This window comes from Gavia stellata, chromosome 8 (genome assembly GCF_030936135.1).
Source record: "Gavia stellata isolate bGavSte3 chromosome 8, bGavSte3.hap2, whole genome shotgun sequence".
NCBI lineage: Eukaryota > Metazoa > Chordata > Aves > Gaviiformes > Gaviidae > Gavia > Gavia stellata.
In genome coordinates this window covers 21015952-21035905 of record NC_082601.1, presented here as the reverse complement: position 1 = coordinate 21035905, position 19954 = coordinate 21015952, and the positions used below count along the sequence as shown (strand labels likewise).

General features: G+C 38.8%; 1 protein-coding gene across 1 annotated transcript in view; it reads left to right on the top strand.

Moving 5' to 3' along the window:
- The window catches only part of GRB14 (growth factor receptor bound protein 14), a 65687-nt gene that overhangs the window by 22435 nt on the left and 23298 nt on the right, over nt 1-19954 (top strand). The window contains exon 3 of the mRNA XM_059820479.1: nt 12891-13047. Coding sequence (XP_059676462.1) covers nt 12891-13047 — 157 coding nt within the window. The remainder of the gene's footprint in view (nt 1-12890; nt 13048-19954) is intronic.

The following is a 19954-nucleotide window of genomic DNA, read 5'->3' as shown; positions in this document are numbered from 1 at the left end:
AGTAAGTGCACAGAGCTTTTTAAAAAGTCTTTTAAAATCTCAATGGTTTAATACACTTGGTCATTACTTGTCCCTTGTATAGTTTGACAAGGTTTAGTGGCACAATTAACATTGTACTCTGTCTCTTCTCTGTCTTCAGTTCTTGAAAAAATCTTTGATATGTTTTTCAGTTTCTCCTTGCCTCCTTTGAACATCTAACATTCTTCATACAGTAACCAAGGAAATTGGCAGTGTTTAGTGCCCTACTCTGCTCATAATCCTTTTCTGTTGGCAGAAATCCTTTGGAAAAATAACAGCTTTTTCATCAGTTGAGGAAAGTGCTTGGCCATTTTCTGGCTCTAGTACTTTAGTCTTCTCTTGAATAAATTAGGCTTCAAGAAGTCAGAACTTGACCTTCAGACTGTGTTATCTAGCCTTGAAGTATATCAAGAGCTATTGCTGAATAGTTATTTCTACTGGTAGTAAACCCCGTCTTGATTATGCTGCATTGCTGTATATGAAGGGAGAAACTCAACAAACTGCGCACAAGGTGTTGGCGTCAGTCGTATGCGAAAAATCAAATTTCCCTTACTTACATGTCTTCTGTGTGTGTTACTCTCAACATGCTAGGATACATAAGCAAGTACCTGAAAAATTAGAAGATTTTATTTACTTTTGATAAGTCGAAGATGTACCTGTGTATACAAAGAAAATTCATCACCTTGCACCAAGGAATTATTCATATTTAAGCTCGCTTTCTTCCTCATTTTCATGCTGTTGCTATGGGTACTGACCATGCCTCGTGCTGCCCCACTCCTTGTTTTTCTGCCTGTGGGTCAGGAACAGAGGCAGTACCAACCCAACAAAACATCAGCTACCTTAAGGACCTAAAAAAGAAGTTATGACTGTATGATCAAAACTTTTGAACCGATATAATTCTATTGTAACACTGGTTCCAGTCCATCTTAAGTCTCTTACACTTGGTAGTGACTTCCTAAAGTTTCTTTTTTGAAGTTGCCCTTATTCAGTTGCTTTCAACCCTTTATTTATGATTACATTATTTCAAGGCAATTTGTTTTTCATAGTTTAAAGTAGTTATGTGAGAACAGATTTATTCTGGCACAGTACAGCGCATAATGGTGTCTAGGGAACAGTGCAAAGCAAAGCAAGTCAAACTTCCGAAGTCACACTTTCCAAGAACACGTATCCAGTTTCTTGAGCCAGAGTTGATAGGCTCGCATCGTATTTCTCATATTTCATCATATTTCTCATAAAATATTTCATCTCCTCTCTCTGGCAGATCCTAATGGCTGTCTTGGACTGCTGACCTATACCTCTACCAATATACAAGCTTGCACATCAAATATGTTAACTTGGAGAAATATTTTTGGTTCCTTTCTTTCCCATGCCTTGCACATCCCTGAGGTTACAGCTTCCTGCTATTTGTGTCTTGCACCTTTGGTATCCTGTTTGACAAGACTTTTAGGATGATCATAACACAAATAAAATACATACATTTATGATGATATGGACATGGCTTGTGTGTGGGGAAGAGAAGCAGCAGCCAGACAACCCAGAAGACCTCTAAATGTGCGGTATCACAGCATGTATAGACATGAGAAATGTGCTACTGACTTCTCAGTCTTCCTGTATGACTGAAGGCTGTTCAGTCTACAAAGCTCATTTTCTTTTTAGAACGTGTGATTAGAGGTAAATATTGTCAAAATACACTGAATTTCTGAAATAGTCTCTCCTTATTACTACACCATCCACTTAACATTATCTTTTTGTTCCACTTTGTTCACTTGTTTTAGTGAGTGTCTCCTGCATTAGATGACTATTACATTTTTGCTGACAATTGCAAGGCCTGATTTCCATGTCCAGGTGCTCCTGGTCTTTTTTTCTATTCCTGTAGTGGTTTGGATTTGGGCAAAATTTGCTGACAAATCTGTAATAACGTGACAGTGTATAGTTGAAGGTTTTACATGGTTTAAGTAGACTTACTAGCTTTACTGCAGGATTTACTCTTTATTTGGATTTTATGCTTTGGCTGGAGCGAACAATGCTATGTGAATAAAATGAAAGGCAAGTTGAGAAGTGCTGAGGGATAAAATGTTCTGTCAGAATAACTATTCTACAGTAGTTAAACGTTGCTGTTATATACCACCAGTGACTAGAAACAGATACACAGAGACAGTGCTGGGCTGGAGGGATGTTGTAGTCTGACCCAGCAAAGCAGGTTTTTTGGTCTTACACCAAATGGCAAAGTGCTTCAGCGTTCTAAAACAACTATTTATTATAGTGAGTTAACCTACATAGCTTTTATCATACTTGCTCTGGACATTCCTTATACCACACCAGAAATTCAGAGAAAATTTCCAAAATGTAACTTCTTTAGCCAAAAATCTAAACTTTGCTTAGTCTTAGAGTCTACATTCTTCTCTCCTCAGGTGATAAAGGTGATGACGAAGTCATTCTTTGCTTTGAAGCTGTGTTGTAGCTCAAGCCAGAACTTCTGTATAAAATTGTAAAAGTGAAAGAATGTTTTAAGAAAAAGTCTTTTTTTTTGTTTGTTTAAAAAATTTATTTTAGGACTGCCGCAAAGGAAATGGGAAACTAACTGGTCTGTTAATGGTGTTGTTCAGAGACTTGGTCTTTCTCAGCTTCAGCGAGAGATATTGAGGAACCAGCAACACAGTGTGAAAAACCTGGTAGAAGCAACAGGTACTTCTTTTTATAGCTGGTATCTCTTCAGAAACACAGAGTGCAGCCAGAATGTGGCAGTAACAGATTTGCTTTCTCTTGTGCTGGAACACAGCATTCTATTTATCTCTGACAAGCAAAGGATATGTTGGACAAACTGCACTATTAAATACAGAAAACCTCATTTAAATAATGTTAGTGCTTTGACATAAATAGGGACAAGCTATTCAAACATGAGGCTGATAACATTCTGCCCTTAACTTTGTTAACATTCTGCCCTTAACTTTGTTGTACACAGAAAACAAAAACCAGAAGTGTCTTCTAGTGGCTTTATATTGAAATTTCTTTCTCCCCCGATCTTCACACATGACTTCTTTGGAAAGTAGAGTAGTATGTGGATAATTTCTACCATATTTCTAGTTTGGGTGCTAAAGAACACTGGTGCACTGGGAACTTTTTTATTTTCTGTTCATTTTCTATTTCACAAACTTTTTTTTTTTTTTTAATTAAATGAAATACTGAAGTTCCTTCTTCGAGTCAGATTCTTTGAATCCTCTTGTATGATTTTCCATCCCATCCCTCTTTTTAATTCCGGTTACTCTAACTGGTTATTTTTCCATCAGTGTATGGTAAGTGCATTCTAAATGTTGCTATTATATACAGTAAAATGGAAAGCTGTGTATTACTATTAAATATATATAAACTATGCAAAGTTAAGACTTAGCAGGCAGTGTGGAAGCAAAGGACTGAAGATACTAAATAACTTATGTTTACTAATAGGGCTAATAAGCTGTTCACCTCCACTAAAGTAACTTTTCATGAAGAAAAGTTCACGGGAAAGTACACTCTTATTAACCTTAATGCAATAATCAAGTCCAGTCTCAATATTGATCTCTTTAAATCAAACAATAATGCTTTTGGACTTTTATCATAAAGGACTTGTTTTGAAGGCAAAATATGAAACTCTTAGCCACTACCAAGATGAGTTTTGTACCTTGGTAGTTATTTTAGCAATTTTCTATGGATTTTGTGAGAAATACTAAGGTAGCTCAGTGTGAAGATAATGGGTCATAAAGCATGTACAATTAGCCTAAATAACTTAAGCTTTGTACTGTGATCTGTATTGGTTGGACATACTGAACTGGATGAAAAATCGTGGTGATTCTGACACTAAGAGGTGGTGAAGTGTGGCTGGAAGACAGAATAGCTTGCATACAAATGTACTTGTTCAGAAGTTGGATTATGTTATGTTCTTCACTGAGTTTTACAATTACTTTCCCTTGGTTAAAGAATTTTACTGAAGTGTCACTGGACTGTCATCATAATTTATTTATTTATTTTTACTGGATAGGAAAATGTAAAACTCTCTTGTCTTCCTAATTGAGAACTACATGTCTACGTACTGGGTTTAGATTAACCAGGGAGCCATGCATACTGTGCACTGAGGTTGAGAAGTGACCTACATTTCTTTAGCTGTCTGTGAGTAAGTGGTACATAGAAGACACAAATAGGGGACCTTTTAGCTTTCCCAGGGCCAAGAGGTTTTTCAAATACCTTTGTGTCAGATGTTAATGTAAACACTTAGCATTACTCAGTAATGTAATGAAGAATAACTAATGCTTATTTTTATCATGGCTTGTAAGACATGGGTTCTCCACTCTGATTTAAAGGTTAATATGAGTAAGAGTCTGAAATTCCTTGACTATAGCCGGCTGTTGTAAAAATGAACCCTTCATTCCAAGTTTATCTTTATTTTGCAGTCTCTCTCTCATTTTTGCTAACGATGTTTAAATTTCCTCACAGCTTTCTAGTTATTCATACACATCTTACCAGTTGTACTTGAAATCCCTCTTTAGCTGCTTTTGTTTGGAGTCTCCATAGTCTGAAAAAGATCTCTGGTCTTTCCTTATAAATAATGTGCATTTTTTTATAAGGACTTTATTGTGGTTTTTACTTCTATAGATCCCTTTACATTTCTTACTCCTGATTTGGTCCTTTGTTGTGGTAATGCCTATTGATGTGATAAATCTTTCACTTTCTATGTGTAATCTACATGCTATTTATTACTGCGATTCTTTCTTACAGTATGTTGAACTTCACAATGTAGCTGTTATTTAGTTCTCCAATTATAGTAACTTTTTGAGTAAAGTATCATATAATTATAGTTATCGTATAGTTAACAATAATCTCACTTTCTGCTCTAGAAGTAGTTGTACTGTGAGTTAATTGTCCAAAGCATGGAAGTTGCTTCCTCTAGATCTTGCCTTTTGTTCACTTTTATACAGACAAATGAAATCTTCTGTAACTATTTTATTACTGTTTATAACTATATTTTGCTTCTGTTGACCAATATTGAAAAAGTGAATGTATCAAATTCAGTATTAAATAATGGTATTTATATTATAACTTTCCTGTTGCCTTTCGAACCTTGTTTCTCCCCAGTTTTACTGACGTTGTCTTTGAGATGATTGCATGTCAGCATTGTCCTCATTCTGCCATTTTTTTCTAACTTCATAATGTGATTGCCATAACCTTCGTTCGAAAGAACTTTGCTGGTATATTTTTGCACATAGCTGCTCATAATTTGGAGATTACATAATTTAAACTCCCTTTTTATAATACAACATATTTACACCTCTAAAGCAGTAGTCATATGAGCAAGTCTAAGAGCTTTACAAATCTTAATGAGTTCAATCTGCTACCGTGCTGTACAGAAACAGATTTCAGTTCACCTGCCCCATTTTACAAAAAGGAAACTGAGGGACTAATATTGACTTGCCCAAGTCAGATGGCAAATACATATTTTAAAACTAAGAATTGGACCTTTTTTGCCTGTAGGTAATCTCCAATATTTTTTGTTACTTCTTCACATTGCTATTTAATCCATCTTGTGCTGGATTAGGTAGGACCATACTAAGAGTCTGGGGGAGGGGAGTAACTGTATGGGCTATATAATGTATACAGTTGCCATAGTGAACTATCAGAAGACTACTACAGAAAATAAATATTAATTGTTTTAGTTGATAACGTGCGCAGACTGTTACCGTGAAATTAAACATTTTTTGAATAGCTTCTAACAGAATATTTAGGTCTAAAAAAGTTGATTGTGTTTTGAGGCAACAGATTCATGAATTGCTAGAGTAATCGTTTTTGTCAGTGGTCTTATATTTAATTAAAAGCTGGAAATTGACATTATTTTTGCTCTTTGAAATGTCATTTCAAAAATGGTTAGATTTTGAAACAGTATGAGATTTTTCTAGGTTGTGGTAGGAAAGATAGGAAATTTTCCTAGGCATTGCTCTTCCTTTCTTGGCACTTTGGTTTTGTTGCAAGACAGACATAGTTGATTGTTAGTGGTTTTATATCTTTTAGTGCTTGTGGGACCATATCTCAATATATCAATAATAGGTAAGCGTATGCTAAGTTCACTTTCGGTCACTTGGAAGAACAGCTCCTCCTTCTTTGGGCAACTGCTTTGTTCTTTGATGTTTGCTGTCCTTGTAATCAGTGACTTGGCTTACCTTCAGTTTCTTTAAATTGATCTCCCAAATCTTCAATATATGGCTTCACAAGCTGTACAAGGTGCTTAACTTTTCCTTAACGGCCTTGATGGTCCTATTGAAGAAGATGACAATTTAATTTACTTTCATGTCACATCTAAAGTGTCCAATCTGCATATTTTGGCTATTTTTTATAAATTTTCTGTTTTGTACCTTGAGAAGAAAGCGAGGTATTCTAGAACATTGGAGCCATAGAATAGAAAATGTTGCTGGCAACAGGGTCTTAAAATTTCCCTTCCTGAAGTTGACAGGAATACAGGGAGCCTGTGCATGACAGAAATTTTAAGTCTAATGCTTGTGTCACCTAAGCTACTGTATATATATCCTGTATATTTTTCTGGATGGCAGCAGTGTTCCTTCTGCCTCTTGAAGCTATGCTGTGTTCCAAATAAAAAATCAGGATTCACTGGGACCTGTATTTTACATAAATTTGTTTTTTGGATCGTGTGCTGGAACTCAGATTTGCCCCCTTCTCCCATGGACAGGCTTCCAGGTAATTGTCCCTAACCACTGGGTGACAGTTCCTACCTGCCCAGTTATACGTGTTGACAAGTCTGTGCAGAAATCATGTGGTGCCTTGTGAACCATCCTTCAGAAGAGAGGTTCACAGGCTTAACGACCACCATTTTGGATTTGAGTGCCTAAAATATTAACGAATCCTCTGTTGTTTTGTGCCTGTGCTTCAGTTCTCTGTGTTCATTCCCTGCAGGGACATCTACAGGACAAATTTTTGAAAGCTCCTGTTGTGGCGATTGAGAAAATAGTTGCTTTAAAATGAGCAGTTACAGTTTATCATTGTGCGCACTTTTTTTTTCTTTTTTTTCCCCTTCCTTTTTTCCTTTTTTTTTCTTTTTTCCTTTTTTCTTCTTTTTTTCCTTTATTTTTTCTTTATTTTTTCTTTTTTTCTTTCTTTTTTTTTTTTTTTTTTGTTTATTTGTTTTAATGACAGTTGTAGATTTCTGCAAACTGTGAGAATCCTTTTGGCCTGGAAATCTTCCCTTTGGAGGAAATATTGGAAGCTGACCTTCTAACTGTAGACTGGTATATTTGAAGGGAAAGTCTTGCATTCACACCTGATAATGAAGACAGTAAACTTCACTAGCACACTTTTTTTTTTTTAACTAGTCATGAGTTAACCTGCCCTTAAATATTTTTATGAATGTAGAATTTTGCTGATTCTCTCTAAAACCAAGACAGACTATTGCTATAAGTCATAAAATAGTTCATAATGCTTCCATTGTAGTTCAAACACACTCCAAATTCCCCAAAACTCTGCTAATATTAATAAGCAAAAAACTTTGTCTAGCAGGGGGCAAGGTTGGAATTTGGAGAACAAATGCTTCAGGCAAATAGCCTGTTAGTTAACACTAAAGACAGAGGTTAGCACAGTATCAGGCAGGATCTCAGGGGAAGTAGAGCACCCTGGAGTGTAAGACTTTTTAAGGACTGGTTTTGCATACAATAACTATGCATTTAATTTAAATGTGACTGAAATTGTAATGTAAGTACAAAATGTGTGATGTTTTATTCATGGGGGGAAAATAATTGTAGAAATTATAAGATAAAGTTAAGTGCTTGTATCTTTTTTTTTTTTTTTTAAGGTGCTGACCATCCACTGTCTTAATGGCTATACAGGAGCATTAAGAATCATGTGAATGTCAGGTCATTTTGATGTAGGCACCTAAATATGGACTCCATGTGCTGAGTGTTCTGTTGGATCTACCTGGCTTTTTTCACACATCAGGACTTAGTTTGAAATTTGAAATTCCTCAATGCAGGGTACGGTCTGTCCATATGTTTGTGCTGTTTCTGCAGATTGGAACTTCCAAAACAGATGGCTTGAAGATTCTGAAGAATCAGACTTGGACACCCTCTCTTAAAAGTCTATGAAACACATTATTTAATTATTGTAGTGGAGATGACGGTTGAGTGTGGAAGAAGGCACGGGGAGTAGAGTCCAGCCTTCTCTTGCTCTCCCTTCCTCCTACACTGATTACCTTATGTGCTCTTTTACTTATTCTTTTAAACAGTTTCAGATTTTTTTTTTTCCTCCTTCTGATTATTTTTTAGTATAAAAGCTAGGGTCTGCTTTCTCCTTTTCTGTGTTAAATACTAGATTATGTTTGTCAACAGCAATTTTACATTCTGAGTTCAAATCATTAGTGAAATACAAACAATAATATATTTTATTTTGAAGCAACATTTCATATCAAAATAATTTTTTTGAGGGATGAAGATGCATTGCACATAATTCTTGGATCTTGGCTGATTTTTAATATATTGAAAAATGGAAAGAGGACGCATAGGAAAGCTGTACCTCCTTGCTTGCTCCCATAGACAATGAAAATGATTAATGCTTATTGTACACAGCTTGGTGCTTTCCTCTTATTAGAATATGTTGGAGCTGCTAATTTCTTACTTCCAGTGGCTTAAATGGAAGCTATTGAGATGTTAGTTTTTCTGACTTTGGGAAGAACTATAAAATCCCCCTGTATTTATAAACTAGACAGGAAAGAAGAAGATTTGAGCACTACTGAGGCAACTCTTTCTAGCTGTCTACTAATAGGTAGAGTCAAGGGAAGTTAAACAGCCTGCTTTAGAGCAAGGCTTGAGAGTATATGGTAATGAAAACTAATGACACCTTGTTCTCAATTAGCAGCTCTTTTCTTGTGTGCTACTTCTCAGACAAATTTTCAGGGGAAAAAATGGAAGAGAATGGCGATGACTGGCCAGCCTAATGCATGATAGTAACTGCTAATAAAAATAAACAAGTGGTCACTCAAGTGTCTTCATCTCTACAGGAGGTCAGCAGAACTGCATCTTTAGCGTAATCCTGTCACCCTTCTTGGAGCATCCTCTACTTCTGGGAAGAGAAGTATTTATTGCAACATATTTCTGAGGAAAAATGGGATTTTGAATTTATCCTTTCTCATGTGATCCACTCCCCTTGGAACAAATACATTCCCAGCAAATCCTAGAAGAGACTTGGCTTCAAACACAGCAGAAAGCACAGACTGAGCAACTTTGTCTAATTAAAAAACCCCTCAAAGATCACTCTAACTGATGAAATGTACACCATCAGATTCAATTCATTAAACTAAAACCGTAACAGAAGTTCAGAAGGGCATGTTAGGTGACTGCCTGTCTGTTGTCTCCTGCTGTATTTGAATCCCTTGCAAGGAGGGGAAAAAGGGCACAGTATTTGTATTTTATAAGGTAGCATGTCATAGCTGTGAGCTGGGGTGATCCGTTGTCCTAGACTTGCGCAGAATTTATTTACCTATACTGAGAAAGCCGAGTTAGAATACTCACAGAGAATATAAACTCTGGGTTTTTTTTCCTTTTTTTGTTGTTGTTGTGTTGTTTTGTTTTGTTTTGTTTTAGCTGTGCTCCTGTAGTCCAAGGCCACCTCTAAGGCTTCCCACTACCTGAGTTGAATGGCCACAGGCAGCTCATTATCATGACTTGTGTTGCTTTCTTCAGCATTTCACAAAATCTTTTTCTATTTCTTCAGCAATAAGAATGTAGTCATCTGCACTGTGACTCTTAACCCTTTTAAAGAGAATTTCTGTACAAATCATCCGTCAGGGGCCTCAGCATGGGCTGTACGTGCTCTTGCTGTAAAACAAGCACAGCACCTAACTTGATGAGTACCTGGAGAAAACTGTAGTTGCTAGTATGTGCTGGCAGGGTCTCTAGCCAGGGCACTGGTGTGGATTCTCACCCTGGCTTTATTGCGAGAATGTTGAGAAATAGAATAGAATATTTCAGTTGGAAGAGACCTACAACAGTCATCTAGTCCAATACTAGGAAAGTCGCTTTAATTCTCTCCCTTTCACCTTCTATACTGTCTCCTTTCTGGCACTTCAGCCTGTAAAATCTGTTCAATTCAGCCCAACACAGACTTACTGGAGAGGCTAATGAAGCTGTCCCTGACCTTCAGTGCTGCCCAGAGTAGGACATGTTTTAAGGTGATGGGATGCTGTTTTGTCTACTCACCTGTACAGCCCTCCATCCCATTCACAGTGTACCCTGCCAGACACCTCTTTTTACTTCAGCTTTGAATCCTTGTAAATACTGCAGAAATTTCAATAATTCATGCCGGTTTATCCTGAACTGCAGAACATCATTTCTGCGTGACTGGAGTAGGAGCTTAAGTTGTGCGTGTGGAACAAGATCCTACTGCAAGCAGGCTGCATTGCTACTGGTCTCACTTGCTTAACAGTGGGAACGCTGCCAAAGCACAGACATCTTATAAAACCAACCATAGCCATCAGCCATGGCTGCTTTGGCAGTATCGATCATTGAATTCAATATCGATGTGGTCTTTTTGCCTTTTGTATTAAATGTAAGTACAGGGCTGTAGCTTAGGCCTGTGGAAACTTTGGATTTACTTTTTCCAAGGTCTGCCTATTTTCCCTCAAAGAATCTGCTTTGAGGTGGTTGATTCATGAGCAGAGAGAGATTTTCACCACGTTAGAAGCGTGATTTTAATGTTTGCTGTATCGTGGAGATTGGTGTCGTGGCAAGGGTGGCTGAACCTCATGCCGAACACCTGAGCTGTCATCATTTATTAGCTGAAATATTAAAGCAAATCATCATGGATTTCATGCTGATTTAATATGCTGGGCCAAAGTTTGTAACAGAACTGCTGTATATGTAGTTCTATAGAGAAAAGCAATTTTTCTGAGAGGAGTAAGGCTATCAGTGTGCTTTAATCTCTATGTGGTGTTTAAATGGAGTCCTTTTTCCTTGTTCTGATGTTTGGAAAGCATAGGTGAGCTGAGACGATTTTTTTTTTTTTTAAAATTTTTGGATGTTTGCTGTTAGTGGGAGAGAAGCAGGTGGCAGGAGATACACTTGCCTCTCCTTGCTCACTTTCCTACCAACTTCGGCACAAACCAGAGAAGGAGCTGCTGTGACAAGTTAGGGCAACGATACATTGCTGATTGTTCATTAGATGCTTGAAATGAGCATGTGTTTAGTAAGGTAGCAATTAAGGACTGACTGACAAAAACATGCTTATTTGTCTTTAAAGTAAGAACTTGCGTCTTGATGTTTAATGAAGGGTTTACAATGGTATTTAGGTTTTGTGCATAAAGTCCAGGTGAGGTGTGTTGTGTGTTCTGATGAATATGGATAAATTGAGTAAACTGAGAGGATAATTTTTGAGATAAATTAAAAACGTCTTGGATGCCCTTTGTCTTGAGGATGTCTGTGCTTTGGCACAGACAGCGTAGGCAGGGTAGTTTAACCTGTGTTGAGTTCCTTGCTAGTGTGGCCAGACTGTCACTAGCAAGTGAGCTGCTTAGTATTTCCATTGGCACAGTATACAGCAGGCACTGCGCTGGGGATTGTCATTCAGACTCTTACTGTTTTGGTAGAGAGGGAATAATGTTCCTCAGTGTTACTTCACACTACTGGAAAATGTAAATATTGGGGAATAAATCCCATTCTTAAAGATGAATTAATGTATTCACTTCCCAATCTCATGACACTGGGTGAAAATGCTTGTTTGAAAATATAAAGAATAAAAAAGATGCATTCCAGACTTGATCATTTAGTGTGTTTCTGAGTACTCGGAAGGCTTTTATGGCATGTTTAATGTTACATCAAATCTTCTATACCTACTGCTCATGTTTACCTGCCTGTTTAAGTTTATAATAAAATCTCAAACATCTGTTTTATTTTGGGAGCTATGTTACTATTCCAGTATACAGTACCACAGATAAGAGTTGATCCTTGTGTCAGGAGCCTCAATATTTTTCACTTTTTGTGTTTTATCTACTTTTAAAAGATGAGAAATAGAGGAAATCTAACAAAGTATTGAGTTTCTTGACTGCAGTGAGGAATATGAAATTATTTTCTACTCTTATACAAAAAAACCTTTTGTGTTGACTTTAATGGGATTAGTCACTGTGCAGAGCTTACGAAGACAGGGCACTAGTGATTTGCATCAATTCCATCAAATTCACTAATTCATCTGATTCATTTGATTCGTTCATCTTCAGAGAAAGAAAATACAGAAAAAAAATACCTAAATGGTCATGCCCTCTTTCTGGTCCTCTTATGATGGTAATTCTTTTCCATGTATGATATTTTTGATTCTGTATGTATGTATATATGCCTTTTTTTACTCATAGTTCCAGTTCTTGCTTGTCAAAATTTGAAGCAGCTCAGTAGCATCTCCTGGTTTTATTGTCTATAGAATTGTGAGCATCTCAGATCTGATTGCTGTTCTCTTAACTAACTCTAACTTTATCAAATCTTTCTACAGTTCTGCAGTCACAGAGTTCTTGAGTTCCACTGTTTATCCTCTGTGATTTCTTCTTTAGCTTATATAAGAATGTACAGTTTCATTGGGTTTATTTACCTCTCCATTACCATTTTTTTCAAAGTGAATGCACCAGTCTGTCTAGTGTCCTGTGGCAAGGGATGTCCCATAGCCAAATTTAGAAGTGGGATATGCTTTGCTCAGTATTTTGTTCTCAATTATGCCATTGCGCTACAGAGAAATGGCTGTCTTTAGTATTGCATCCTATGTGTATAGGTTCTTGTCTGAGGCATGAAGCTGAGAGAGGAACATATTTGGACTAACTGAATCAAAGATTAAACTTATGGATATTTTAGCTTTTTTATTTATTGCAGGTAATTAAAGTGTATAGTGAAGATGATACTAGCAGAGCTTTGGAAGTACCAAGTGATATAACAGCCAGGGATGTATGTCAGCTGTTGATATTGAAGAACCACTATATTGATGACCACAGCTGGACTCTGTTTGAACAACTTAACCACACAGGTTTAGGTAAGACTAATACTATACAATGGTATGGCGGTAAATAAGGTGTTTGGTTTTCATTTTCACATAGAAGTACAATTGTAATAGAAAGGCTTGGAAGCAAAATGATGGGAGCACTTGTGTGAATTTTTTCTTTTGGGGGTTGTTGCTTCCGTTTCTCTTTTTTTGAAAGCATAGCTATAAAGTACATTTTTTCATAGTACACTTGCCTCACACTGCTTGAACTGCATCTGTAAGAGTGATTTGGAAGACACGGACCGATAAGGTTCTCCCTGCAAATTCTTCCTTGTTCTTCCTTGCTTTTCTTTGGCAGTTCTTCTTCTTTTACTGGTATTTCCTGCTTATCCCTTTGGCAGTTCTTGCTCTTTTACTTGTATTTCCTGCTTATCTCTAGCAAGACTTGGGTTATTTTCATTGCAAATAAAATCTTTGTTGTTCCCAACACACCTGAGTGAAATCTCTGACATCAAGGACAGAAAACGGTTACACAGTGCTATTCTATCTGGACAATAGGACTCAGTCTTCAGAAACAACATCAGAGTAGGCTGTCAGTATTTTCCTTCAATACAGTCAGTTTGACTAGATTCATTGTGAACTCTGGGATGGGACTTCTTAAAAAGCAAGACAAAACCATTCTTCTAAATTTCCAGTTATGGACCAATGAACTGTGTTAAAATGACTTTATGCTTAGTATTTTAACTTGCTGGAAACGAAACACTCTGAACTCCTTCCACATCATCAGTGTTCCTTTAGTGTAGTAAAAAACCTCTTTTTATATTATACACTTTAAAAGGTGTAATCTGTGGTTTCAAATTACAACTATAATTTTAACTTCCGGTCTCTGCTCCTTTTTGTATAGTGTATAGATGTATTTTTTCAGTATAAAAACACATTAAGCCAAATTAAATATAGGGAGAAAGGGGATGTTTGCAGGTGTAAAAAAATGGAGAAGACAGGAAAGACTTCCCCTAGCAAAGATGAGTTTAGAAGCCCACTGCTAGCATGTAGTATTGAACTGATACTCTAGTCAGACAATCTTACTTCCTTTTACAGCGCTATGTTTCAGTACTGTATTGTGTTTGGTTTTGATAGGGAATTATATCAGAAAAATCTACTAGAAGACAAATGCCATTAAAAAAAGCCCCTGGTTTTAATTTTGTGTCACTCAGAGTTTCCATATTATTCTTGAACTTTAGCACTGTACTAGAGTTACCAAAGGTAGTACTACTTCTGCAACCTCAAGGGCAGTTCCAGCTGCTAGTGCAAAGTGTGGCTTGAGAAAGAGGATGTTTTGGGGGCCTTCCTGCATTCTAAAATACATAGAAAACTCCTTGGAGTCCTTAATTATCAGAAGAGACTGCACTGGTACCTGGTAACTCCAGTACTGCCAATTTAAAAAAAAAATAACACCACACACCACCAAGAAAAAAACAACCCCCCCCCCACACACCACCCCCATGGATATTTATATATAGCTAAAAGCTGTTGTTAAACTCCCTTCCTGTGTATGTATCTAGGGAATCTGGGCTCATACATTTGTGTAGAATAAACTTGACTGTGCATCTCCAACTGTATTATGATTAACAGCCATATTTTAAAGATGAACTACAAAAGCTAAAATTGTTTTCTGCCCTTTTCTGCTCCTCTATCCTATGAAGGCAGCCACAAACATTTTTCAAATTTGTTTTCTTGCTTTGTAACATTTCAAAGATACTTACAACCTTTTGCACTGAATGTATCAGTTGTAAGATGCTTCCAGCTCAGAGTAAGGTCAGAGTTAAATCTCGGTCGAGGCTGTAAATGACTGACTGCTACAGAAGAGGAGGTATAAAAATGACTTTAGACAACACTACTATATAAATAGTAAAAGTGTTTTCTGTATTTTATAGTGTGGCTGGTGTTTAAGTAGTGTAGTAACTATCGAAGAAGAAACTTGACAAACCATGCCACAGCAATAGTGGCATTGTTTCTCCAGGTTTATTTATTTGCACAATACACTTGTTGTCAAATAGTGTGTTTGCTTCAATCTGAAGGTTTTCTTGGAAGAATTCAATACCAAATCATAAGTGAAGTTCCTTTTCCTAAGATTCTGCAATTCTTAAAATTGCTAGCATGCAGGTCTGAAGACCTGCATTCACCATACAGTCTTCTGATTGCTCCAGCTGCTTTGGGCATAATTTTAGAAAAATGTGAATTGCTCATTTTTAAAACAAAATTATCTCCTGGATTATGAGGATGGCAATTCTACATTACTAGCCGAGGAAAGGAACATATCTTCTCCTTTTTTTATTTTTTTAATAATACTGAATAATAATGGCTTGGATAGGTGCACTCTTTGCTGGGTAGAAAACTGTCTGGATGGCCATGCCCAAAGAGTTGTGGTGAATGGACTTAAATCCAGTTGGTGGCTGGTCACAAGTGGTGTTCCCCAGGGCTCAGTTTTGGGACCGGTCTTGTTTAATATCTTTATTAATGATCTGGATGAGGGGATTGAGTGCACCCTCAGCAAGTTTGCAGACGACACCAAGTTGGGCGGGAGTGTTGATCTGCTCAAGGGTAGGAAGGCTCTGCAGAGGGATCTGGACAGGCTGGATTGATGGGCCAAGGCCAATTGTATGAGTTTTAACAAGGCCAAGTGCCGGGTCCTGCACTTGGGTCACAACAACCCCATGTAACGTTACAGGCTTGGGGACGAGTGGCTGGAAAGCTGCCCTGCAGAAAAGGACCTGGGGGTGTTGATTGACAGGTGTCTGAATATGAGCCAGCAGTGTGCCCAGGTGGCCAAGAAGGCCAACAGCATCCTGGCCTGTATCAGAAAGAGTGTGGCCAGCCGGAGTAGGGAGGTGATTTTCCCCCTGTACTCGGCGCTGGTGAGGCCACACCTCGAATCCTGTGTTCAGCTTTGGGCCCCTCACTACAAGAAGGACATTGAGGTGCTGGAGCATGTCCAGAGAAGGGCGACAAAGCTGGTGAGGGGTCTGGAGCACAAGTCTTATGAGGAGCGGCTGAGGGAACTGGGGTTGTTCAGTCTGGAGAAGAGGAGGCTGAGGGGAGACCTTATCACTCTCTACAATTACCTGAAAGGGCGTTGCAGAGAGGTGGGTGCTGGTCTCTTCTCCCAAGCGACTAGTGACAGGACAAGAGGAAATGGCCTCAAGTTGCGCCAGGGGAGGTTTAGACTGGATATTAGGAAAAATTTCTTTACTGAGAGAGTGGTGAGACACTGGAATAAGCTGCCCAGGGAAGTGGTGGAGTCACCCTCACTGGAGGTGTTCAAGGAATGTGTGGACGTGGCATTGTGGGACATGGTTTAATGGGCATGGTGGTGTTAATTGATGGATGGACAAATATGTTTCAAATGATTTAGTTTTGGACTGTTTGCTATTTATTATTCTGTTGTATGTTTTACCCATAGAAATTTGGACAGTCTTTTTCTGCTCCCAAGTTAAATGAATGGATGTAGAAAGGAGAAGTACTGTGAGTAAGTGTGTGTGTCTGTGTAAATTCCAGTATGATGGGGATTAATAATTCATTCATCAATTAGTGAACATTTTCTTTAATATCTAAAAGCTGTCTGAATACTCCTGAATTAGATATGATTGCATGAATCTTAGTGAGCTGGGCACATCATTCTGCTTTTAATCAAGACAGACATTATTTACATCACTGGAGTGTGCCTTCATTGCTGTGTGGAGGTAGCTGCATGTGAAGGTTAAAAAAGAAAAAAAGAATCCCACCCAAAAGAAAACATAAAACCACTGTATACTGTATACTCCTGTTTACACAAACCTATATGCCCTTTAGTGTGGAACTATATTGTTGAACATTAAGCATGGTCGTGTCCTCACTGCATTGCATGGCAAGTGCTGACCAGGTGGTGTTGACCTGGTGCAAGTGGGCAGGTGAGATGGTTCCTCCACCCGCGCTGCTTCCCTGGGGCACCAGCCGGTGCACCCCATCTGCCTGCTGTTGGGCACCCACGCTGCACACAGCTCACTGCCGTTGCCTCACCACCCAGGATGCTCAGCCTTCCTACCCACCTCCGAAGTTTTGCAGTAGCCTGGGCTCTATTTCAAATATCTGAAGTACGACGATTATTACAGCACTATAAATCGCAATATATTTCAGAACTGTGTGCTTCTGGTATGAGTTCTTTTTGTCCTGAGGTATTGAATTCAAAGAAATTCTTGTGTGTTTTTCACCTTGTCTAAGATTATTGAAGGCAGCTGAGGTATGAACATGGCTTCACTAAGGGCAAATCATGCCTGACAAATTTGGTGGCCTTCTATGATGGGGTTACAGCATTGGTGGATATGGGAAGAGCAACTGATGTCATCTACCTGGACTTGTGCAAAGCATTTGACACTGTCCCACATAACATCTTTGTCTCTAAATTGGAGAGACATGGATCTGATGGATGGACCACTTGGTGGATAAGGAATTGGCTGGATAGTCGCACTCAAAGAATTGTGGTCAGCAGCTCGACATCCAAGTGGCGACCAGTGGCGAGTGGCCTTCCTCAGGGATTGGTATTGGGACCGGCGCTGTTTAACATCTTTGTCGGTGATGTGGACAGTGGCATTGAGTGCACCCTCAGCAAGTTTGCCGATGACACCAAGCTGTGTGGTGCAGTCGATATGCTGGAGGGAAAGGATGCAATCCACAGGAACCTTGACAGGCTTCAGAGGTGGGCCCGTGCAAACCTCATGAAGTTCAACAAGGCCAAGTGCAAGGTCCTGCACATGGGTTGGGGCAATCCCAAACACAAATACAGGCTGGGCTAGGAATGGATTGAGAGCTGCCCTGAGGAGAAGGACTTGGGGGTGTTGGTTGACGAGAAGCTCAACATGACCTGGCAGTGTGCACTTGCAGCCCAGAAAGCAACTGTATCCTGAGCGGCATCAAAAGAAGCATGACGAGCAGGTCGAGGGAGGCGATTCTCCCCCTCTACTCTACTCTCGTGAGACCCCACCTGGAGTACTGCATCCAGCTCTGGGGCCCCCAACATAAGAAGGACATGGATGTGTTGGAGCAAGTCCAGAGGAGGGCCACGAAGGTGATTAGAGGGCTGGAGCACCTCTCTTATGAAGACAGGCTGAGAGAGTTGGGGGTGTTCAGCCCGGAGAAGAGAAGGCTCTGGGGAGACCTTATAGCAGCCTCCCAGTACCTGAAGGGGCCTACAAGAAAGCTGGAGAGGGACTTTGTACAAGGGCCTGTAGTGATAGGACAAGGGGTAATGTCTTCAAGGTGAAAGAGGGTAGATTTAGATTAGATATTAGGAAGAAATTCTTCACCGTGAGGGTGGTGAGGCACTGGAACAGGCTGCCCAGAGAAGTTGTGGATGCCCCAACCCTGGAAGTGTTCAAGGCCAGGTTGGATGGGGCTTTGAGCAACCTGGTCTAGTGGAAGGTGTCCTTGCCCATGGCAGGGGGGTTGGAACTAGATGATCTTTAAGGTCCCTTCCCACCCAAACCATTCTATGATTCTGTGCCTAAATTTGGATGATGCCATATCATGACTACCACCAGGTACCTTGGTGTTGGGAGTCCCATACTTCCTCTGCAATTTCCCTGTATGGGGCAGGCTGTGAAAACAGATGAGTTTTCCATAGCTGTTCTCCTACTCCAGGAAAATACTGTCATCGTCATGAAATTTTTCCTTTTCTAGGGAGAAATTTTTGTGTTGACTGTAAACAGTTTTCCATTTCTGCAGCTCAATAAACATGTGTTCCTCTTCGAGTAAGCAATAGTGCCTTGGCCAGGCACATCATCGTTGTGTTTCAGTCTCTCATTTTGATTTCACTATCTGCATTCTTTTAGGTAGCTTGTGGGAAGGCTCACAAAGCACTATGAGTGCAATAGTACTGGGCAATGGTTTTTCTGGTTTTTATTTTGTTTAAATCTTTTTCCCCGACTGGGTGGCTAGAGGGGAGGCTGTTGAAAATGTGTTCTGTCATGCACTTCAATACTAAATCGTCTTTCATGTGCTGTAGTTACCTTCCATAGTTAAGGAGACTTTGTTTTGGACTGTGACAGGTGCTCCTCATGTTAGAGGTAGTGGTAATAAAGAGGTGGTAGAAAGGAAGGTAGAAACTCTCCAGTCTAGCTGGAAGAGAAAAAATGATCTAACTAAATCAAAGTGCAGCTTTTTCATGGCAACATGTAGGGATTTGATTACAGGGCTGTTTTGGAGTTCACTAACTCAGTGTTTCAGTTCCTTCAAGAAAGTAAGTTGAATCTATAGTAAAATATTCTGTGATGTGACACCTTAAAAATAAAGAAATACCAGCATCCTTACCCATCCATTGGGGTGATGCAGAATGTCTTATTTTCATAGCAAGAAGTAAGTCTTGAGGAAATGGTATTTTCTTAAATGTCACAATCCAAGCATTTGAGTTTTAAATGTCATCCCAGAGGAGCACTTTCTTTCTGTAAAACTGAAAGGAAAAAAAAATGCTGCTTTTGAGTAAGAGTTCTTTAGTGTCTCTTTACTCCTACATCTGGAGACTGTGTTTTGGAGTAGAGCAGCCTGTACAATATTTTAAAATGCTTACTTTTCTTTCAGTATTTTTGGGGTATTTTTTTTTCTGGATTGCTTTATGTTTTTATTTGCTTCATTTGCTTCATTTGATCTGGTTACAAAATGAGAGTTTCATGTAACATCTTTAAGCCCATAATTCTTTATGGGCTCAAGAATGCATTAAATTCAGTGAAGAATGAGTTAAATTCAATGGAAGTTTAACTTTTCCCTACTTGATCTGTATATCATGAGCGTGCTTTGTCTTTTGCTAGTTGTGAGCTTGCTATTTTCCTACTGAGGTGAAATTTAGCTGTATGAGTGTATTGTCTCTAAATTTCCTAGCTGGAAACTTCCTGAAGAAGCTTATAGATTTGCAGGCAACAATCAGGCTGTT